Source organism: Carcharhinus amblyrhynchos, chromosome 15, assembly GCF_965287045.1.
Source record: "Carcharhinus amblyrhynchos chromosome 15, sCarAmb.v2.hapA, whole genome shotgun sequence".
Taxonomy (NCBI): Eukaryota; Metazoa; Chordata; class Chondrichthyes; order Carcharhiniformes; family Carcharhinidae; genus Carcharhinus; species Carcharhinus amblyrhynchos.
Window position 1 is genome coordinate 51135461 of NC_137338.1, and position 24715 is coordinate 51160175.

A 24715-nucleotide genomic window follows, 5' to 3' on the forward strand; every position below is an offset into this window, starting at 1 on the left:
GGGGATTTTCCTAGGTCTGTTGTAGACTTGTCACTACCCTGTACTCTTTCCTCATCATGTTTTTCCAATGTTTCTAGAAATTGTTAACATATGTGTAAATGCAGAGAATAGATGAAACATTGTAGTGTGCTTGGCAATTAGCTAGGAGTTAAAAGAAAGAAATGAGGAATAAAGGAAATGTCATCTGGCATGATGTTATAAGATATGTCAGCTTCCCACCACATGTTAATACATGTCTACAACATATGTTAATGACTTGGACAAAGGAATAGGGTGCTGTAGAGCCAACGTTTCAGGTTGGCTAAATTGTGTAGATTTGTTAAATAATTTAGATTGAATAAGGGAATAGGCAAAGATATGGCAGGCAGGATTTGACATGGGCAAAAATGGAGATATCCACTTTGGAACCAAGAAAGACAAATGAAAATATTTTCTTAAATGGTAACAGGCTAGAAGCTCTACACAATTGCTAAAGCTTATGCACATGTACAAAATTAATAAAAATGGCTAATAAAATGTTGGCCTTTAGCTCAGGAATTTGAAATATGAACGAAGAAGTGATGCTTCCTTTGCACAAGATGTTGGTCCAGACTTCATCTGAGGTACTACATTCAAGTTTTTTGGCAGCAAAACTCAAAAACTTTGGAAGGGTGCAGCACAGATCCACCAGATTGATATCTGGGCAAAAATGTTTAACTTATGAGAAAAGACACCACAATTTTTGTTTGTATTCCATCTAGTTCAGTAGATTGAGGGATGATCGATTAGAGGTCTTTAGTTTACAAACAAGTCAATGAAGACACACACAACCTTTTCATGCACCCTCGCTGCCTGAGAGTTCAGTCAAGTGGCAATCAGTTCAATCAAAACATTCAATAGGGAATTTTATCTAAAAAAGAAAGTAAATGGACATGGGGAGAAGATGGGGGACAGGCACCAGGTGCATTGTTCTTTCAGAAGCTGCCACAGACATAATGGACCAAATTGACTCTGTGCTGCAACACTTCTGTAATTCTGAGAATTTTTTTGTCAGGTTAAGATAACAATGAATATAAAGGCAAATGTATGCAGATGAGCTGTAGATCAGCCATGTCCTAACTGCACGGTAGAACATATTGCTCTTCCTATGAATGGTATAGACCAATGCCTGAATTGCGCTTGTATGTGTGAAAACTAAATTAGTTTAGATTGCATACGTGGCTACGCTGCCTTGGAAGATGCAGAAGGTTGAGGACAGTGATGTTCTTGCTGACACTGGCAATGTTATTGTGATATCTCAGGTTGGCTGTAGCTCTCCTTGCTTTTCAAAAGATGTGAAATATTGGATTAAGTGGAATTGAGTTAGCAAACCATACTGAGAAACAACTCATTGCATGCCCATTTCCAGTAAATACAAAGAGCAGCAAAATCATTGCCACCTAAAGTGGATCTCACCTAAAGAGCTAATGTACATTGTGTGTTATCCTATAAGGTTTGCTGCTATTTACATGTCCATTCCTTCTAACTGGAAATTGCCCTTGTATATTACGATATTTTAAGTAAGAAATTTGTAGTGATCATTTTGAAATATGTTTAAGATTCCTATTTTTCTTGAGTGAAAAATTAGCATTTTAAATTTGTTCAATTCTAGCAATTGGAGTTAGCAATCAGAGAGAAACAACAATTGTGTGGGATAAAAAGACGGGGCAACCACTCTACAATGCAATCTGTAAGTTTTCTTTATTTGTTTACTTTATCATTAAATGATAGGTTACTAAAATGGAGGTTGTTGTAATTTTAGAAATGGTAGGTTTCACAGGAATACTATCTGATTTTTAGAAACATCCACACCTTATTACTTTCCACCAATCTCTAAATGTCCACTTAACAGAGCCTGCACACATCTGTTTGTTTAAATTAGTTAACCCAGCAATTTATGGCAGAGTCGACGCCAGTGTCTGCAAACTGGCAGAGGTCCTGCTTTTTAGTTCTGACATTGTCCTTGTAATTTTTTACTACTTTTTGTGTGGCTTCTCAGGACAGTACTTCATCATAAAATGTTCCCTGCATTAAAGATTAACTTATTTTGTTTGTACAACCTTGACAAATGTCACAGATTTAGCGGTTGCTGATGTGATCTGCTATTTCCTGCTGTTAGGAAATGCTTGAAACACATTGTGACCCTCCTTTCTCTTGCCTTTGAAAAGATCAGTCAAATGAACAAATTAAATAAAACTGTGCATGAAATATGAAGACTTTTTTTTAATTACAAGTTTATGTTGCACTTTATTGGATATATATCTATCCAAGAAAGTGCAACGTGATTCAATTTACAATTGAATTAACTGCAGTTGGTAATGTGTGAATGAAGATTGTTTCAATTGTTAGTGTCAACTCAATTTTCATTTTTCAAGCTTGATAACTTACACTAAGCCATTTCCACCAATGTTATTTTGCACAAATTAGCTTAAAAGAAATGGATGGGTAGACCAAAAAATCTTGGTCATAATTCTTTGTAATTGCCTTTATTTTTCTGCTGGTGGTGATTTTTTAAACATTTTTTTTTAAATGTTACTGTTCATTGTGTATATTGGGACTGGCATATGGAAACTTGGATCTCACCAATTTGATATCATGCATTGATGCTCCGTGGTAATGAGCCATAACATTACATAAAGGGAAAAATAATTAATTACTCTTATTTTACCCAGTGAATTAAATTTCACAGTCTAGATGTTTTTTCCTATTATAGAGCTGAGTACAAAGTAGCCTATGGATGGTGCGGTGACACAGCATTTCTGTCTAAGATTTAGCTTGGTATTGGCATTTTGAATTCTAATTTAGTACATAAGAACAGCAACACCTTGCATTTATAAAGCAGTTTTAACCTGGGTACAATGTCCAAGGTGTTTCATAGGAGCATTATCACACAATTAGACACCAAGCCAGATAAGGAGAAATTAGATGAGATGATTAAAAATTTGGTCAAAGTTGTATGTTTAAAGGAGAGTTGAGAGCGAGAGAAAGGGTTAGTGAGGCAGAGGTGCTTAGGGGAGGGAATTTTCAGAGTTTAAAAGTCGAGGCAGCAGCAAGAAGAGATGATCCAACGTGAAACCTGTAAGTACGTTGCAATCCATTGATGTTAGGGGGATCTGCATTACATTTAACGTCATCTTCAGATTTGCGAGATAAAGACAGGTGTTGCCTGGACTTTGTAGTTGGAATATGGGTGCAGTGCCATCAAATCAGAGTTCATATGAATTTGCATCACATTTTACTGATCTATGTACTTACTATCAGCAGTTATTACTCACACATGCATTCTGCACATTTCTCATTGGGCATGTGCACACATCTCTGACCCCATTTCTGACGTTCAGTTGACCAGATGTGACTAAAACAAAGATGGGCACTACACAGTCCTCAAAAAGCTTTTGATACTTTTGTTATTTGAAAATATGGAACTTTAGATACAATATAGCTACGTTACTTGAAAAATAAATATATATACATATTCACGTTTTGATCTTGTACCAATTTGGAATAAGCTGCAATTTCTTTTGTCAAATTAATTGAAATTTTTGCTACTTCAGAGGGGTGGTGGCGGCAATAAACATCTTAAATACCTAAGTGCTTAAGTGCAACTAAATGATAGTGCTATATAATCTACTTTTTCGAAGTTAGGCATTTGTTTTAAGTATTTTATTTCAGTTCATGACCTTTTTTGATGATTCATTTGAAGTAACAAGCAATGATGCCATCGGGTTGTTAATAATTGAGCAGGTATATGCTTTCAGTCTAAAGTGATTCGGTATGCAGGAGTGCAGTTTTATTTACTAAAATAATTTGCTCCCAAAGATACAATCATAGTACTATTAAACTGTTGCATTAATTGCCTAATTTCCCTTTGCTTTTCTTAATGGCATTTTTTTTCTCATTAGTGTGGCTTGATCTCAGGACACAGTCAACTGTAGAAAAGCTAATCGACAATGCACCAAACAAAGACAAAAATGTTATTCAGGTGAACGATATCTCAGCGACTCCAATTTTGGCTTTGTATTAGCTTGCCTAAGAAGTTTTTTTCACAGAATATCCTTTCTTAAGTTGCCCAAATTTTGTACATATTGTATTTATGAAGATAATATTTTTAATGAATGAATAGGCAATTATTCACAAAGTTTGCACTTGGGAATAAACTTTACATTTTAGTAGTAATGATTGTTGACGCAGAAGTACTTTCACAACCGCATAAGGATTCTCGGGGAATCTAAATATCAGAAATTGCTGTTTAGGTCACAATTTGTATCTTTCCAACTAAAAGTGCTCCCAAAGCATGGTATTAATAGTATTAAAAATATTTCTCATAATTATCCCCAAACAAGACAATTGCAGATATGATGCACTGTGTTTTTATTTGCAGACTTAACAATGAATAGGTATACAAAACCTGTATCAAAACAATATAATTTTGCATAACTAAATTTTTGGCTTGTTTCTGATTTTTCTTTTCCTTTTAGGACAAAACTGGCCTTCCAATTAGCACCTATTTCAGTGCTGTGAAACTGCGGTGGCTTCTGGATAATGTGGAGAAAGTTAGGAAAGCTGTAGCACATGGCCGGGCAATGTTTGGAACAGTTGATTCTTGGTTGATATGGGTAAAGCTACCAATGTTTTTCGAGTAACCTCTTTCAGGAAGATACGCTGATCATTTAGCTACATTTTTAGAAATGCTTGTATATTGGTTTGGTGCATAGACCATAAATGATATTAGAAAAGAGAATAATATAATTGAGAATGAGCAAAGTGTGCTTAAATTATGGCCTTTATTTGAGATTTGTATGCATGGGCATTGGATTTTAATTCTTGATGCATTACAATACCAGTTTTGGAATATCTAATATGTTAATGCCACGGAGATGCGCTAAAATTAATTGCAGTGTTCATGAATATGAATTGCTATAAAAATTAATTTATTTCAGAAATGGTACTTTTTCTCAATCTTTGAGAAATCACCTTATCTGTCACAATATTATGAAAATGTTTCTTTCCAACTTTTTCGTTTAATCCAATCCCCTCAATAGCTTCCAACTAAAGAAGCAAGAAATAGAAAAATGGATTAGGAGAGTTTTTACAAGTATGTTTAAAAGAAAAGGATAATAAAAGGAAATGATATGGGAGAAATTATAATGTGGAATGAGGAAATGGCAGAGACATTAAGCAAATATTTTGTGTCTCACTTCACAGTAGAAGACACTGAGAACATAACAGAAATTGTGGAGAGTCAAGGATGTAGTTTAGAGTGGGAGCTTAAAGCAATGTGGGCATTGCTGGCTAGGCCCACATTTATTGCCCATCTCTAATTGCCGTTGAGAAGGTGGTGGTGAGCTGTCTTCTTGAACTGCTGCAGTCCATGTGGTGTAGGTACACCACATTGTAATTAAGAAGAGCGTTCCAGAATTTTGAGCCAGCAACAGTGAAGGACCAGCGATCTGTTTTTAAGTCAGAATGGAGAGTGACTTGGAGGGAACATCCAATTTATGGGGCTCCCATGTGCATGCTGCTCTTGCCCTTCTAGATGGCCTAAGACATTAAAAATAAAATACTGTAGAAGTTAATGGTGCTTAAAAACTGATAAATCCCTGGATCTGATAACCTACACGAGGATTTTAAAAGATGGATGTATTTGGTTGATTTCTTGCAGAATTCCTGAGATTATGAATAAGTCTCTGTGGATTGAAAGATACAAAATTAACACTCCTTCTCAGGAAAGCTATCAGCCAGTTAGCCTGACAGTGGTAGGAAAAATGATAGAATCTGCTAGTAATTACCTTAGAGGGGATACAATGTAAATTCACCACATTAATTCCTGCAATGATTCCTATGAGAGAGATTGAGTAGAATCTGAGTACATGTGCAGGCATTTAGAAAAATGAGAAGTGTTCTCACTAAAATATACAGTTCTTTGAGGGTAGATTCTCTTTTGGCTGCAGAGTCTAGAACTAAGGATCATAGTCATTGAAGACTGATAAGAAGAGAAATTTCTTCACTCAGAATGTTGTGGATCGTGGAATTCTATACCCAAGACAATGCTCTGTTAATGAATATGTTCAAGACTGAGGTTGATAGACTTTAGGCACTAAGAGAATTCAGAGCAGGAAAGTGGAGTTGATGTAGAAATTCAGCCCAGATCTGTTGAATGATGGAATAGGTTCATTGGGGCCATCAGGCCTACTCCTTTTATTTCTAATGTCAAGTTCTGTCACTTCATGGTGCTCTAAACTGCTATGAGAATTCTCCATTTTTTTTCATATTCATTCATGGGATTTGGGTGTCGCGGGGCCAGCATTTATTGCCCATCTCTAATTGCCCTTGTACTGAGTTGTCTGGTAGGCCAGTTCATTACATGTTTGTGGATCTGGAGTCACATGTAGCCCAAACCAGGTAAGGGTGGCAGATTTTCTTCCCCAAAGGGCATTAGTGAACCAGATGGGTTTTTACCACAATGTACAATGGTTTCATGGTCATCATTAGACTTTTATTGAATTCCAGATTTTTAATGAATTTAAATTTTGCCATCTGCCATAGTGGGATTCAAACCTGGGTCCCCAGAGCACTACTCTGGATCTCTGAATTACTAGTCCAGTGACAATGGCATTGTGCCACTGCCTGTACTATATAGTGTAACACCATCTTGGTCAAAATATTTATTTTGACATTTGAAATGCAGTTTATTGTGGAGGTGCTGCCGTTGAACTGGGGTAGGCACAATAAGAAGCCTGACAATACCAGGTTAAAAGTCCAACAGGTTTATTTGGTAGCAAGAACTTTCGGAGCGCTGCTCCTTCAGGTAAGCGAAGAGTTTGGTTCACAAACAGGGCATACATAGACATAACTCGATTACAAGATGATGGTTGAAATGCGAGTCTTAACAGGTAATCAAATCTTTACAAGTGCAGACAATGCAAATGGAGTGAGGGTTAAGCACAGGTTAAAGAGCTGTGAGTTATCTCAAGCCAGGGCAATAAGTAAGATTTTGCAAGCCCAGGCAAGTGGTGGGGGTTACAGGTAGTGTGATATGAACCCAAGATCCTGGTTGAGGCCAGTTTCGTGAATGCAGAACTTGGACTCGGTTCTGCTTGATGATTCTGTGTTGTCGTGTTATTGGAAGGCCGCCTTGGAGAATGCTTACCAGAAGATCAGAGGCTGAATGCCCTTGACTGCTGAAGTGTTCCCCCGCAACATTATCAAGTGGTGTTCATTCATCCATTGTCGTAGCATCTGCATGGTCTTGCCGATGTCCCATGCCTCAGGACATCATTTCCTGCAGCGTTTCAGATAGGCAATGTTGGCTGAGTCGCAAGCGTACATACCGTGTAGCTGGTGGATGGTGTTCTCACGTGAGATGATGACATCCTTGTTAGTGATCTGGCACATCTTTCAGAGGTTGCTGTGGCAGGGTTGTGTAGTGTCATGGTCACTGTTCTCCTGAAGGCTGCGTAGTTTGCTACGAACAATGGTCTGTTTGCGTGGTTGTTTGAAGGCAAGTTGTGAGGATGTGATGACCTTGATGACATAAAGATTAACCTCTCGTCAAGGCCATCCCACGCATCTGCCCTGCTAAAACTTGCATTCCAACCATTATGTTGTAATTGAGTCTGTGTCCATATATGCCTTTTTGTGAACCAAACTCTCCACTCACTTGATGAAGGGGCAGCACTCTGAAAGTTCATGCTGCCAAATAAACCTGTTGGACTTCAACCTGGTGTTGTGAGACTTCTTACTATAAATGGAGTAATAAATGCTCCAAATAAATCCCTGCTCCCTGAATAAATTTTATTCAAATTTTTAATCTTGAAGCGTGTAACAGTACAAAAACCACCAGACAAAAGTGTCCTTTTGGAACTTTGTTTTTAGAGAGAAGACATAGGTAAATGGTTCTATCAAAGTATGTGTTGTGAAAAGTTCTGTTACAAAATGTTGGACTGTTCACTCTGATGACTATCATTTGGCTTGCAATAAAGTGTAAATATTTGTTCTTTCATCTGCTTCGATAATGAAAGGTGCTCTCTGTGGCTTTAGTGTTTAACAGGTGCACAGGAGAATGGTGTTCACTGTACAGATGTGACGAATGCTAGCAGAACTATGCTGTTCAACATTCACACATTGAACTGGGATCCTGATCTCTGTCAGTAAGTCATATCTCGTGAAACATTACCATTATTTCAAGGAGTTATCACCATCATGATTAGAGTACAGAAAAAACTAACCAGGCATTTTGGTTTTGTATATACTCGGTACTTTTAAAGTTGATGTCCAGAATTCTCTGACCTCGTCCACAGCTGGGATTCTCTGGTCCTGATGCAGTGAATAGGGTTTTGGCTGAGCATCAGATACTCAGTTCTTGCTGACAGCAGTAGCAGGCTGTGCTACTGAAGACTCTGAATACACTAAGAGCTCCTTGAAATGCACTAAGGACCACTTGAAGTGAAGGCCAAAAGTGCTAGGCAGTGTGCCAATGGATATGGTTACAACTTAGTCAGAATATCCACATGTCCTTTGACATAGGGAATGCTAGAGGCATGTATAAAGAGAGCAAAAAGGCAACAGATCCACCAGCAATGAAAACTGCCCCATTGAAAACAAAGGTAGAGGAGATCATCACTGGCTACAATAGATGGGTGGAATGATCTTGAGTTGTGCTCTTGAGAGAATATTGTCACTGAGGAAGCTCTAAACACAGACAGCTTACCTGTCATGGCTGGAGATTGAAGAGATGGAAGAGATTATCAAATCTATTGACATGCTTGTCATGGAAAAAGCTTCAGGTTGCTCATATTATGCTGCCATTCCTCCTGCAGCAGCTGCATGAACCTCTCTGCCTCTGCTGAACAGAGGGAGGACTGCCCAAGGATATGTGTGATGCAAATATTGTCCTTCTTCAAGAGCAAGGGTGACTACAGTCATTGTAATAACTGTCAGGACATCTCCCTGATGAGCATTGTGAAGAAACTATTTGCCCATGTTGTCAGAGTTTGTCAGACTTCAGATCATGGCTGAACACGTTTACCTTGAATCCCAGTGCAGTTTCAGAACTGGAAGATCTACAGTTGACATGATCTTCTGCATTCAACGTAAAGAGAAATGCCACAAACAAAGGAGACAGTACGTATTGCCTTCATCGGTCTCAACAAAGTGTCTGAGCCACAGCAGGAGATGCTTAAAACTAAGTTGATTCGCTATGATGCAAACTGTTGCCTTATGAGATGGTGCCATTTACAGCAGCTGATGTAATCAAACATTTCTTGGCTGGACTGATGAACATGGCACAAAAGCACTAAACCGGCACAAAAGCACTAAACCATCACAAAAATCACAAGGCAAGGTGAGAGTGAGTGACTGTAACTAGTGCATAGAAACATCTAGACTTCTGCTAAAGGTCGAGTCCAGTGGGTGATAGTTGTATTGGTTTGGGTCACTGACTTGCCGCAAGAAAGGTTGGTCAGGCTCATGTTGGCTCACGTTAGGGTCCATTCAAAAAAAGCTAGGTTTTTTGGATGTATTTGTTTTTTCAGATGTTTGGATAAAGTGTATTCAACTGCAGTTTGTTTATAATACTTAAGTCTCCACCTTAAACTAACTGGAACCTCCCAAACGTTTATTTCACTCTGTGAAGCTCAGTGCATTTAATTTGCTGGTTTGCTGTCAGTGCTGTCTGATAATACTTGAATGCAATTGGTTGCTTACACTTTTTGTTGGTGTTGCTATTGCTAGATGTCTGAAGATCCCCAAGACTTGATACTAGATTCAAACTTCTGCTGTAAAATGGGAAATCCACACCACAGAGATTTCTAGCTCTTAATGGGCAGCTTTTTCAAATATCCTTTTCACTTTCTTCTGTGTGCGTCGATTTGGATTTCCAACTTATTTTGTTTCTTTGAAAGTAATTTGCTGTGCCTGATGCCTTAGGGGTTTTCTGAGGAATGTGATAATGTTCTATTTGCAAGTGTTTAATTCATTTCTTGAATATTACTTTTGTACTGTAATTGATCCATGGGAAGAATGTAACTGATTTAGTCATTATTTGGCAAACATTGCTTATTGGTCCCTGATAATCACTTGAGTGTAACAAGGAATGATATCATGTTGATAAGTGATTTAATTGCACAGTTCCAGTTGAAATTTTTTGTGCTGCAAAAAAAACCTTCAAAATGTTTGTGGTCCTACACTACTTCTCAAAATGCTGTAGTATAATGACCATTGTTCTATAGGACCAATTTTTCGATTGATTCTTTGTAAGTTCAGAAATTCATAAAGATTTATGGATATTGCTACTTCAGTAGTGTATTTTTGAACATTATGTTTTAAAGAGTGAGTAGAGATATCCACAGAGGATTTGTATTACCCTTAAAGGTCAGCATTTGGAAACTTCTTAGTGTGCTCCTATGTTGTATTCCAAGCATCAGATAATTAAATGGGTCTTTGCGTTTGCTGGTTTATAATTGCTTTATTTGCTATTCTAGATTCTTTGACGTTCCAATGAATATTCTCCCAGAAGTGAGAAGCTCATCAGAAATTTATGGATTAATGGTAAGCCAATTCAAGTTATTTGTACATTAGTAGTGTTATTGATGGTAACATAAACCCCTGATTCATTGTGCACTGACCTGATGGAGGAACTTGAGACTCTGAAAGCTAGTGCTGCCAAATAAACCTATTGGACTTTAACCTGGTGTTGTGAAACTTTTTACTGTCCTTATCCCTGTCCAACTCTGGCATCTCCACATCATATATCCATTCAAACAGATGAAATGATTGACTGACTGTTGAAAGGTCTTTGCCATCAGTTCACAGCTAGGGAATCAAGAGAAGGTGACTGGAGGGGTGAGAGGGAGTTGTGGAGACCAATGAGGGTTGGGCAACGGAGGCTCAGGAGATCAACATGGAATGAGTATGAGATTGGAGGTCTGGGGCATGAGTTTGGAGGTTTCATAGAGGGTGGGTGATTAATTGTTGGGGAGTTGGTGAGACAGGTTTGCTGGATCCATCAGCTAAGTGGAAAGATACTTAGCTCCTGGAACCAGCAGTCCTCTCTTACTAGATTTCCAAAGAGTAGGAAAATCTGGTCAGCCAGAATTAACTTGGCAATCATGGAACAATTTGAATATTTCCCTTCTTTCCTTTTTTTTGTCTTTCTTTCATGGAGATTTTAACACAATACCCACAATCTGCATTTTCCCACAGGCTGAGGAGTTGAACTCCACTGTGCGTCTTTTGTCCCTGACAGATTCCCATGCTCGCCCTCGCGCACACGCTTTCTCTGTCTCCCTTGCACATGCAAGCTCTCTCTGTCTCCCCCCTCTTGCGCGCGCACGCTCTCTCTGTCTCCCCCTCGCGCGTGCGCACGCTCTCTCTGTCTCCCCCCTCTTGCGCGCGCACGCTCTCTCTGTCTCCCCCCCTTGTGCGCGCACGCTCTCTCTGTCTCCCCCCCTCTTCCGCGCGCACGCACTCTCTGTCTCTCTCCCTCTCTTCTGCGCGTGCGCCCACCCTCTCTCTCTCCCGCTCCTTGCTCTCGCGCGCGCTGTCCCCCTTGCGCGCGCGCGCGCTCTTGCTCTCCCGCTCTTTTTCCCACATGCACGCGCACTCTCTCGCTCCCTCCCCACGCCTGCGTGCTCGCTCCCTCCCTCCCTCCCCCCCCCCCCCGCGCGCGCTCGCTCCCTCCCTCCCCCCCACCCCCGTGCTCGCTCGCTCCCTCCCCCCCACCCCCGGCGCACGCCCGCTCCCTCCCTCCCTCCACCCCCGCGCGCGCTCCCTGTCCCTCCCGCCCTCCCCCCCCCCCCCCCCCCCCCCGCGCGCCCTGGCTCTCGCTCCCTCTCCCGCATGCTCAAGAAACTTGATGAGTTCCTATAGTGTATCTTGTGAATGGTGATCATAGCTGCTAATGTCCATCACTGGTGGAAAGATTGAATGTTTGTGGAATGAATATCAATAAGGTAGGCTGCTCTGTCCTGGATATTGTTGAAGTTGCACTCATCTATTATACTCCTGAATTGTACTTTGTAGATGATGAGAGTCCATGAACTCATTTTTTTTCCTTTTCCATCTTTTCCTTATCACTCTGTCTCTTTCTCTCTCTCAGAATGTTGTATATTTAATTTCCACCTCAAATACTTGGGCACAAAATCAGGATTGGTGGTATTGAGGATTTGCTGCACTGTCAAAGGAGCTGCTTTTTGCATGAAATGTTAAACTAAGGCTCTATATATCCCCCCAAATGGATGTAAAAGTTTCCATAGCTGTGTTCTGATGAAAGGCCATCAATCTGAAATGTTAACTTTATTTCTGCTACCTGACCTGTTGAGTTTTTCCTGCACTGTTAGATTTTATATTAGATTTCCAGCGTCCCTCCACTTTGTATCACGTGGTAGTATTCTGGTGTCCTACCGAGTCCTCCCACCAACAACTCAAAAACAGAGTTGATGTAGACAAATAAGGTGCTGACATTTTCTACATTACAAGCATGATAACACTTCAAAGTACCTTAATTGGTTTGTGAAGTGCTTTGGGAAGTACCAAGACAGTGAAATGGATTTCCTGCTGAGTGCTCACTTCCCCTGGTGTTCCTCATCTAATCTGGATTGCCACGGTTGCTGGTCTCCGACAAATTAAGAGATTTCCATGAGGCTATTTGGCATGCATCACAGCAGGATGATACAGGAGAGATTGGATGTATGAATGGAGCTCCCAGCCCTGTGGAGAGACCTAAACCTCAGCTTCAGCATCCCAACAGAGTGCTCACTAATGATCCAATGTGACGGTGAAAATACATGACTTAATGCATTTAATTGGTAATTGGGAAATCCATGATTTGGCACAACTTCTTGTCAGGTGCTAAGGTTAAAATCAAGGCTTTTATCTATTTGGTTTAATACGTCTGTTTGAAAAATAACGTGTAATTTATGGTGAGAATTATTACTAGTTAATGAAATTTTATAGTTTAGCTGTTTGTTAGAAATACAACCGATCTAATCTTATAACTCAGGACAATCAGTAATATATTTTGACACTGAATTCACCAAATAGAACCACAAATGTCTGAGAGTAGAATCTACATTTTTCAGCATAATTATAAAGAAAAGAATCAGAAGGAAAATTACGAGAGGGCTCTCATACTTTATAATTATAACATAGAGATGATGTATGTATATTAAAATATAGCAAGACCTGGACAGTATCCAGGCCTGGTTGACAGTTAACATTCGCGCCACACAAATGCCAAGCAATGAAAAGCTCCCTCTCCAAACAGGGAGAATCTAACCATTATCCCTTGACATTTAAAGGCATTCCAATTGCATAATCCCCCACAGCCTGGACGTGCACTCAGATCCTGCGCAGATCAGCTGGCGGAGGTATTCACAGACATCTTCAAGCTCTCTTTACAATCTAACGTCTCTATTAACTTCAAGAAGATGATCATCATTCTGGTATCTAAGAAAAAGCAAGCAGTTTGTCTTAATGATTATCGCTGGTGGTTCTGACATCCATCATTATGAAGTGCTTCGAAAGGTTAGACATGGCACAGATCAATTCCAGCCTCCCAGACTCCCTGGATCCCCTACAGTTTGCCCACCACCGCAACAGGTTCACAGCCGACACCATTTCCTTGGCCCTGCACTCAACCCTGGGACACCTAAGATAACAAGGACCCCTGTGTCAGACTCCTATTTATTGACTACAGTTCAGCCTTCAGCACTATTATTCCCATGAAACTCATCTCCAAACTCCATGGCCTGGGCCTCAGCACCTTCCTCTGCGACTGGACTCTGAACTTCCTAACTCAGAGTCCACAATCAATAAGGCAACAACACCTCCTCCACAATCATCCTCAACACTGGTGCCCCACAAAGCTATATTCTCAGCCCCCTCCTCTACTCCTTGTACACCTATGACTGTGTGGATAAATTCCCCTCCAATTCAATTTTCAAGTTTGCTCCTGGCACCACTGTAGTGGGTTTGATCTCAAACAATGATGAAACAGAGTACAGGAATGAGATAGAGAATCTGGTGAACTGGTGCAGCAACAATAATCTCTCCCTCAATGTCAACAAAACAAAGGAGATTGTCATTGACTTCAGGAGGCATAAAGGAGAACATGCTCCTGTCTATATTAATGGGGACGAAGTAGAAAGGGTCAAGAGCTTCAAGTTTTTAGGTGTCCAGATCATCAACAACCTGTCTTGGTCCCCCCATGTTGACACTATAGTTAAGAAAGCCCACCAATGCCTCTGCTTTCTCAGAAGACTAAGGAAATTTGGCATGTCAGCTACAACTCTCACCAACGTTTACAAGTGCACCATAGAAAGCATTCTTTCTGGTTGCAAAACAGCTTGGGATAGCTCCTGCTCTGTCCAAGACCTCAAGGAATTAGAAAAGGTCATGAATGTAGCCCAATCCATCATGCAAACCAGCCTCCCATCCATTGACTTTGTCTACACTTCCCGCTGCCTCGGCAAAGCAGCCAGCATAATTAAGGATCCCGTGCACCCCGGATATTCTCTCTTCCACCCTCTTCCATTGAGAAAAAGATACAAAAGTCTGAGGTCGTCACGTGCCAACCAACTCAAGAACAGCTTCTTCCCTGCTGCTGTCAGACTTTTGAATGGACTTACCTTGCATTAAGTTGATCTTTCTCTACACCCCAGCTATGAGTGTAACACTACATTCGGCACTCTATCATTTCCTTCTCAATGAATGGCATGTTTTGTCTATATAGTGCGCAAGAAACAACATTTTTCGCTGTATGTTAATACATGTGAAAGTAATAAATCAAATCAAGTCAACATTCTGGGGATTACCATGACTAGAAACTGAACTGGATCAGCCATATAAATACTGTCATTACAAGAGCAGGTCAGAGGTTAAGAAGCTGCAGCAATTGACTCATTTCCTGATTCCCTAAAGCCTGTCCACTGGATACAAAGCTCATGTTAAGAGTGTGATTGATTACTCTCCTTGCCTGCATGAGTGCAGCTCTAAAAACACTCAAGAAGCTTGACATAATTCACGACAAAGCAGCCAGCTTGATTTGCACTCCATTCACCAAAAACATTCATTACATCTACCACCGGCGCACAATAGCAGCACTATATACCATTTACAAGATGCACGGTGGGAACTCACCATTCCAAAATCAGGACTTCACCCACCCTAGAAGGACAGCAGACACATGGAAAACAACTATTGGAAGTTCCTCTCCAAGCCACTCATCATCCTGGCTTAGAAATATATTGCTATTCTTTCAATGTTGCTGGGTCAAAATCCTGGGGCATCCTCTCTAACAACACAGTGGGTGTATCTACACTGCAGCAGTTCAAGAAGGCAGCTCACCACTCTTAAGAGAATTGGGAATGAGCAATAAATACTAGCCCAGCCAACAATGTCACATTCTACAAATGAGTTTAAAAAAATACAGGGTATTGAAAAATGATCAAGAGAATTGGTTTTAAATACAAATTCCTGACTTTTTTTTAAATACAGAAATGATTTGAAATGTCAGCTATCACTAACAACACATTTTTTTTCTATTTTTAATAGAAATGTGGAACACTAGCTAACGTGCCAATTTCTGGTGTAAGTATGTTTTGTTTACGAATGTATGTTCTTCTGTATAGCTGCAGCACAATTTACAGTTTTGGTTTCTAATATTCTAGGCGTGAAGCCTAACATTTCACTTGAGTTTTTAATTATTTTCTTTATTGTTGATATTTTAATGATTTGCATACCAAGGCCTTCAAGTCGCTCCACTGCTTCTAACTTTCAGCCATTGTGAAAGTACGATGTTCTAATAGTTTTAAGGCAAATTTGAATAGCCTCATACTGGTCGACACCAAAATCCATTTGCCACAGTTTGGCATGTTCACTTAGTCTACTAATATCCTCTTTTTTTTTTGTTTCCATGTTGACAGTTTAGTGTATTTTTTAATTTTTTCATGGGATGTTGATATTGTTGGTGAGGCCAACTTTTATTGCCCAACCCTGATTGCCCTTGAAAAGGCAATGATGAGCTGCCTTTTTCATCTGGTGCAGCTCCAGCCAGAGGACAATTAAGAAAAGAGTTCCTGGATTTTGATCCAGTGACAGCAAAGAAATGGTGATATAGTTCCAAGTAAGGATGGTATTCGACTTGGCAGAGAGCTTCCAGGTGGTGATTTTCCCATGCCTCTGCGGTCCATGCCCTTCAAGATAGCAATGGTCATCATTTGGAAGTTTCTGTTAAAAGAGGCTTGGTGAGATGCTGCGGTACATCTTGAATATGGTATCACTGCTGCAGCTGAATGTTGATGTTGGAGGGAGTGTATGTTTAACGTAATGGATGGAGTACTGATCAGGCTGGCTGCTTTATCCTGGATGCTGTTGAACTTCTTGCATTCTGTTGGAGTTGCACTCATCCAGGCAAGTGGAGCATTTCCATTACACTTTTTACATTTGTAGATGGTGCAAATCATGTGGGAAGTCAGGAGGTGAGTTATTTGTTGCAGAATTCCTGATCTGCTCATGGAGCCACAGTGTTTACATGCTGGTCCAGTTCAATAGGAACTTTCACGATGTTGGTGATGAGGTTTCAGCAGTGGTAATGTCATTGGATGTCACCTGAAAGTGGTTTTAATCTCTTTTATTGGAGATGGTCATTGTACTGATGCTTAATGCAACATGGTGGTCATTCACCATCCTGACTTGGAAATGTATCATTGTTTCTTCCACTGTTGTAGGCTCAAAATCCTGGAATTCCTTCCCTAACAGTACAGTAGGTGTATCTACACCATGGGAACTGCAGTGATTCAATGAGGCAGCTCACCACCACCTTCTGAAGGGCAATTTGGGATGGATAATAAATGCTGACCTAGTTAGTGCCATCCATATCCTGTAAATGAATAAAATAAAATTGAATTCCCCCACCCAGAGTACGTTCTGTGCTATTGCTAACCTCAGTTCTACTCCCAAGTGGTGCTAAACATTAAGGAGTACTGAGTCATCAGCTAAGAAAGGGTGGTTGGTGGAAATCAACAGGAGATTTTCTCACCCATGTTTGACCTGATGCCATGATATTTCTTGGGACCTGGAGTCAATGTTGAGGACTCCCTGTATAACACACTGTCTACTATACTGTATATCCTTCTGCCTGGACCTCTGGTGGCTTTGTCCTGCCAGTGGTGCTGAAGGCCATGTCTCAAACTTTGGCTGTAAAGTATGATTTGGTGTGGATGACTTGTCAGACTGTTGCTTGACTAATCTGTGGGACAGCTCTTCCAATTTTTGACACGAGTCAACAGGACTGAGTGTGCCGTTATCATTTCTGGTGCCTATCCCATCATCTAAATCATTAATAAATATAATGAATAGTTGGGGCTTCAATCAGAGTCATTCAGGTCACCTCTAGTCTCATCCTATCAACTTGAGTATCTGCCAGTTATCTCTCCTCTCTATCTCCAGCTATTCAGTCAGTTTCCTACTCAGGCCAATACTTTGCTCACAATTCCAAATGCTTTAACTTGAGCTAGCTGTCTCTTATGAGAGTTTTTGTTGAATGTTATCTAGAAGTCCTGTAGAAATAAGATCATAGACATTCCCCTGTCTAGTATTTCAGTCACCTCTTCAAAAAACTTTCTTGTTTGTCAGGCATGATCTATTCTTTACAACTCCAAGTTGTTTGTCCATCACCAAGAGGATTCCAGGTTGTTGCTTTGATCAGGTGAAAATTTTCAAGGTGTTCAGTCACTTTATTCTTAATTATAGACTCAAGTAATTTGCCAACAGCAGGTGCTATAATAGAAACTATACAAAGCCCTAGTCAGACCACACCTGGAGTGATGTGTTCAGTTCTGTGTGTGTACCTTAAGGAGAATATATATCTATGTTGGTCTTAGAGGAAGTACAGTGTAGATTCACCCAGAATTATGCCTGGATCATATGGTGCAATTTTTAAAAAAAATTGTTATATTCCCTGACATCTAAAAGGTTAAGTGGTGGTGATTTGATTTGACATTTTGCAGATATTAATGATCGAGGGAAACTCTGGTTGGCAAGTCTATGACTGGTGGACATAGCCTAAAAGATTAGAGTCAGACCTTTCACTCAAAGGAAGGTAGAAGCTTGGAATTCTAAAAACCTGTATTTGATGCATGGTCAATTGTTAATTCTACATTCAAAGCTGATAGATGTCTGTTAACCAGAAGTGTTAAGGATAATGAAGCAAAGACATGTAGATAAATTTAGGTCACAAATTAGCCATGATTTCGGTGAATCGCAGTATTAATTTGAATGGCTGATTGACCTATTCAATTTCCATGTTCCTGTATCTTACTGTTGCCCCATTCTTCATTATGTAGTTCTATTAATTCTGCTCTATGTGTATATGCCCAAATGACAAAACTTACAAATGTATTTAGAGAACCTAACTTGCAGAAGAAAGCCAATTATAATAACACAGGGGTGGCTGAACTGCTATCAAGTTGTAGCTTAATTTCAAACTTGAGAAAAGTCTATGAACTACTGCCATAATTTGCCCCTCAATTTGATTTAACCACTTGAAACAATATTTTCTACTTGCGAAGCAACACTACTCAGAGAACATAACTGCAGTTACCATTTGTATGCTACCTTTACCAGTGTTTAGGTGACCAGTCTGCTGCCTTGGTTGGACAAATGTGCTTTCAGCCGGGACAATCAAAAAATACGTAAGTTGTACTCTTTTGCAATTCAACACAGGTCCACTAGTGATGGACAAATGTGCTTTTAGCCGGGACAATCAAAAAATACGTAAGTTGTACTCTTTTGCAATTCAATACAGGTCCACTAGTGATGGATAATGTTTGAATGGCTTTTAATAGAAGATGCATTCTTTGCTCCAGCTGTCTTTTGTTAAGTAATGGTAGAATATGTACAATTACAGGAAAGGTGTCTTTGTATTTGACTAGAACCTGTTACAGTTGGGTGGCTCACATTGCCATTAGCTATAAGTTTTCTGCATCCTTCAGCTCAGATTTTTTGATGGTGTGACTTGCTGGTATTGCAGGCTAATATTGGCAAAGGCATTGCGGGCCTCAGTGAACATTGGTTCCATCAATGTATCTCCTTAACCAATGAGAATTTAGGATTAAGACATCGTTGCGTCCGGAAAGTCTGTTTTAACTCTTATACGGTGACAAATAACTTTGAGTAGACGTCTTATTAGTACAAACAATATTTATTTAAACCCACACAATCAATAATCACCCACCCGACCAACAATAAGTTATCTTACAGAAAATACTAGAATTCAAGTCCATTACAAGACCTTGACTTTGCGTGACTGGCAAGTACCCAAGCAGATATTGGTCTTTTTCTGTGCACTGGTCTTGGTAGTCGTCTGTGTAGCCTGGTCCATTGGGCTGGTCTGGCATTCTGGCTCTGGTCTTTCTTCCTTCCTTCTCGGGTGTGGTGGCTCTTCGCTTGCTGGTGATGTTCACCATTGTTGTAGCTCGTTCGTGGGGTCAGAGAGAGAGAGAGATTCCTGGTTGCGCAGCACCCTTTCTACCCCATTTGGTTTCACGCCCCTTTTTGGCCATTGCCACTCAATTGATCAGGACTTGATCCCCCTGATCAATAAGAGTCCAATCAGGTGCTGCCACACTGATCTCTGGGTGTGTCCCTAACGGCCATGTCTGTAGGTGCTGGAGGCACATAGGTCACATACCTCCCTCCTAAATAAGGGTTCACGGTGCCCTTATGTCTTTTACACAACACAGTGTGACCAGAAAGTCTCTTTCATCCTGGAGATGAAATAAGCCAGTGTGACAATAAGTCCCTTTCATCCTGGAGGTGACCCATATCCTGTTTATTCACTCGTCAGGGTTGCAGCCTGTTTGTCTCTGTCTTTAAACTGCAGCCTGTCGGTTTAGTTTCTTGCCCAATTGTCCCAGAGTGCTTTACAAAACGCCATTTTAGATGGCCCATTTGGCTACAGCATGAATGATAGAAAAATTTTTTCAATTCATTTTATTGGGATGTGGGTTTCAATGGCTAAACCAGCATTTATTGTCCATCTCTAATTGCAGAAGGAGGTGACTATTACTGCAGACCTCGTTGTTATAAGGGACAGACTTTCAGGATTTTGATTCAATGACAGTGATGGAACAGCAATATGGTTCTAATCTGGTTAGTGTATGGCCAGGAGGACAACTTGTAGATGATTATGTTCCCATGCATTTGCTGTCCTTGTCCTTCTAGGTGGTAGAAGTCACCGAATTGGAAGGTGCTGTCGACGGCGACTTGGCAAATTGCTGCAGTGTATCTTGTATATGGGGCACACTGCTTGCCAATGTGCATTGATGTTGGAGGAAATCAATATTTAAGTTAATGGATCAAGGAGGCTTTATCCTGTCTGATATTGAACTTCGTGCATGTTGTTAGGGGTATGCCATCCAAGCAAGTGGAAAGTTTTCCACCAGACTCCTGGCATTATAGATCATGGACAGGTTTTGTGGAGTCAGGAGGTGAGTTACCCCTGCAGAATTTCTGGCTTATGACCAGCTGTTGTGGACACAATATGTATCTGGCTGGTTCAGTTCAGTTTTTGGCCAGTGGTAAGCTCCAAAATATTGATTCTGGGGATTTCAGCAATGGTAATGCCATCTAAAGAGAGATGACTAGATTCTCTTCAGTTGGAGATAGCCATTGCCAGGCACTTGTGTGGCATAAATGTTATTTGCCACTTCTTAACCCAAGCCTGAATGTTCTTCAGGTCTTGCTGCAAATTAAAAAAAAAACCTACTGAATGACAGAAAAAGGAAGAAAATTTGGATTGACTGACAGAAAAAGAGACAAAAAAAGAAAAGTAAGAATTTTTTCAAACTCGAGCAACAATTCACTATACACAGGATATTGACAAGTTTGTATTGTTCCCTTTCTCAGCCTAAGAAAACTTCAATTGCATTAACAATTAACATGCTGTTGCTTATAAATCAAACATGCGATATTTAAAAACAAAAATCAAAAAATCTTATACCATCCAATTATTACAATTGCCCATGTGGCCTGATGTGAATATTTAGCTAGAATCCTACTTGAGTTGCTTACACTGTTATATTACAGCCCTCACTTTCTGTGGTAAAGTTAATGGACAATTAACATGTCGATCGACCAAGTTCTTAAAAATAACTAGGAGGCCGAGAAACTGTGCAAAGCAAAGCAGTTCGGGACCATAAATCCATTAACTAGTTCTGGAAATTTAGGATGTGCCTCTTAGTCTCCTAAAGTTCGTGGACAAGTTCTACAGTAACAATATTATTAACAGGCTGTTATTTTTTCTAGCAAGATCCAGCCCAATATTTCTGTATTATGCATTTAATCTTTTAATCTCAGTGATCAGTTTTCATTCACATTGGTTATGTACCTTTTTAACTTTTAGTTTATTCTGTTTAGAATCCTGTTTTTTCTCCTTTTCTCAGTGGCTTTTTCTACTTTCATTGTCTTCCAAGGATATTGCAAAAGTTCTTATTGCCCAGTTTCAGTGTTGTCTTGAAATGTATATTCAGTCACTTAGTCACCGTCCTGCATTTCCAAGATACAGCCATGAAAGTGTCTCATCCACTTTACTACATACTGCTATTGCAGAGTTGCTCATAAAACAAACATGCAATTTTTAAAAACAAAAATCAAAAAGTCTAATACCATCCCACTATTACAGTTGTCCATGTGGTCTGATGTGAATGTTTAACTGGAACCCGACTTGATTATGAAAGCGTGTGCGCAGAAATTGTACTCTTCTCTCTCGCTGATTATCATTTGACTTTTTGGCATGCACAAAAAATACCAAGTCCCCTTGCTAGAGTTGCCACTTTTTGAATGAGATATTAAAGTGGGGCCTTCAAGTTGATGTAAGTGATCCAATGGCACATTGAAAAAAGAGCAGAGTGTTCTGTTGCTATCAAAATAAAAAGTGGTTAATGATTATATTATGCTATATCAATAAGTTGACACAGTTGATTCCTTTGGACTAATTTATTTCACTTTGCATAAGTCTTTCCTTTTTTTTGCCTTTTAGATATGGAACAGGTTGCTTCCTTCTGAGTAACATAGGCACCAAGGTTAGTCTGCCTCTGTTTTAATGTCTTGGATTTGAGCAGATTAAAGCACATTTTCCTATGTAAACATGACAGTTTGAAGAAAATGTTGAACCACTAAAAGCTGATGTATACAGCTTGTAATTCACTCTTCCGTAACCATACATTTCCTTGCCATGTATTCCTTGCATTTCTTTGCAAATTCCAACATTTTTATTTTACTAGTTTTTACAATTAAACTAATGAGCTTGTTCTTCACAGCCTGTGATATCTAAACATGGCCTTCTGACAACATTAGCTTATAAAATGGGCACGAAGAACCCCGCAATATATGCACTAGAGGCAAGTTACGTTTTTATTAAGCATTATGATTATAGAGCTCTGCTTTACCTTTTTTACATGCGTAGCATTATGTAGAACTTGCAGCACAGAAACAGGTCATTCGGCTCAAGTGGTCCATGTCAGCGTTAATCTTCCAAATAATCTCTTATCCCTTGCCATTTAACCCAATCTGCAGAACTGTCTGTTCCTTTTTCCTTGTGTTTACTTGGCTTTCCTTAAATGCATGTGTGCAATTTGCCTCAACTGCTCTTCGTAATGCTGTATTCTGCCTTCAAGTCACTCTCTGGGGGGAAAATGTTTTTCTAAACACTTTATTGGATTTATTAGCAACATTGTTTGCTGTGGTCCCATATGTGGAAGCATCGTCTCAGCATTTGCCCTTTCGAACCCATTCATACTCTTAAAATGGTATCATGCCACTATCAGCCTTTTTCCAAAAGAAGAAAGCCCTGAGACAGAACAGTTCCTCATTTCATTGGCCCCATTAATGAAACATGTGAATCCAAACACCACAACTTGGACCATGACGATTCCAATGGTGGGATTCCCTCTAAAATGATGGTACCATGAGCTATAAGCCTTCCTTAGATTTAAATCTTCAGCGAATTTCTGACAGCACCTCTTTTCACATTGCCCTACCTACCTCAGTGATGTCCACTGCTGTCAGTGGGGCTGCATCCACCCTGTGCTGTGGCACCTCTGATTAGGACCTCTAGCTTTGGAAACGCATGCAGCATTTTTAACATGATGGCAAATACAGAGGTAGATTTTTAATTGTCATCTCCTATTGGCACACCTCTAATTCAATTGCTTTATCAAACAGAGTTCCAGAAATTTTTTGATGCTGTCCCTAGTAAAATTGTCCAATGTGGAGGGTAATGCCACCCTCCATTAGGTTTGATAAAGCAATTGAATAAAAATTAAATATCAAGATTCATAATATTACATTTAAGAATGACATACTGGATTGAATTGACAGGTCTTAGAGTATTTTCAGGCATGGGGCAATTTCCAGGCTCTAACCCCACATAATGTGGAGGGTAATGCCACCCTCCATTAGGTTTGGACAGGGCCCACATCACCTTTGTGAGCTCTGTTCTCTCTCCACAAATGCTGTCAGGCCTGTTGAAAGTTTCTGGCTTTTTTTTTGTTCCAGTAGCAAGCAGTGTTGCATGGGCCAATTTCACAGTCTTGTAAGGCACTAGCAGCCCACTACCTAATTTCTAGGTTACTCCATGCATCCATAGAGTTCATGTAGCATGATCATTATTTATTAGTCTGGCTATTTCCTTTCTGTTTTTCAACATTGCATTCAATACTGTGTCAAATACCATGGGGGCAATTCTCCCAAAAATATTCTGAGGGCAGGATTTTACAGCCTCGTTTGGGCGAGACCAGAAATTCCCACTCGAGGTCAATGGAGATTTCTGTTGTCAGATCCTCGCCCGCTCTGATTCTGTGGCGGGCAAGGCAGCTGAGTTCCAGCCAAAGTGTCAAATTGGTTGAAAACTGGAGTAAATCATGCTGGTTTTTACAGTGGGAGTTTAGAAAAAAATCTCCCATAGTCTGTGTACTGCTAAGTGCTTCAGTGTAAATCCCATTAAAAATCAGGGGGTGGGGCCTAGCCCATTGAAAAGGCCAGCAGCATAGCACGGAGCAGGCCACTACTCATGCAGTGATCTGTCAACGCCGCGATCAGTGCATGCGCAGTCGCCCCTGTCTGCCAGCCTCCCGATTGTTGGATAGTTCGATCACTGGCCCCCCCAGACATGCCCGGGCCCAACCTTGACAGCCCCGCCCTCCATTGCCAATTTAACCCCACTCCACTCGCAGTCCCAATATCTCCACCCATCAACGGACCCCTCGCCCTGATGGCCAACCTCGATCACTGATTGCAAAGTGAAGCGGGAACTCCCAGTCCCAGCGATCATGCCCCAGAAGGCCTGTCCCCATGGCACTGTCCCATGCCTGATGGGCAATGCTAAGGTGCCCGCTGGGCATTGGCATCTTGCTGCTTGAGTGGTGCTAGGGGGCCCAGGCTGGCACTGCCAAGGTGTCACTGCCCAGGGGCACCCCCTGCCACCCAACTCTCTGGTGGGCCCTGATTGCCCCACTCTCCCTTCATCCCGGTGCAGTCGGGCTGCCAGCTCCCCACAAGTGGGGAGCTATAGTAATTCCTGCTGGAGTGGAATACTCCTGGCGGGGGTGGAGCAAAGGCCAGCGGGCCCAGAGCTTTCAGTCCCAGGCCCGCTAATGCCATTTCAATTATATTTAAATGGAAAGCTGCATATATTATG

At 40.5% G+C, this 24715-nt stretch overlaps 1 protein-coding gene across 1 annotated transcript in view; it reads left to right on the top strand.

Moving 5' to 3' along the window:
• Positions 1–24715, top strand: part of LOC145353298 (glycerol kinase) — a 95881-nt gene that overhangs the window by 32577 nt on the left and 38589 nt on the right. Inside the window, exons 4-12 of the mRNA XM_080203920.1 lie at positions 1631–1708; positions 3921–4000; positions 4497–4634; positions 8059–8168; positions 10500–10566; positions 15571–15606; positions 18643–18710; positions 22058–22100; positions 22338–22418. Coding sequence (XP_080060046.1) covers positions 1631–1708; positions 3921–4000; positions 4497–4634; positions 8059–8168; positions 10500–10566; positions 15571–15606; positions 18643–18710; positions 22058–22100; positions 22338–22418 — 701 coding nt within the window. The remainder of the gene's footprint in view (positions 1–1630; positions 1709–3920; positions 4001–4496; positions 4635–8058; positions 8169–10499; positions 10567–15570; positions 15607–18642; positions 18711–22057; positions 22101–22337; positions 22419–24715) is intronic.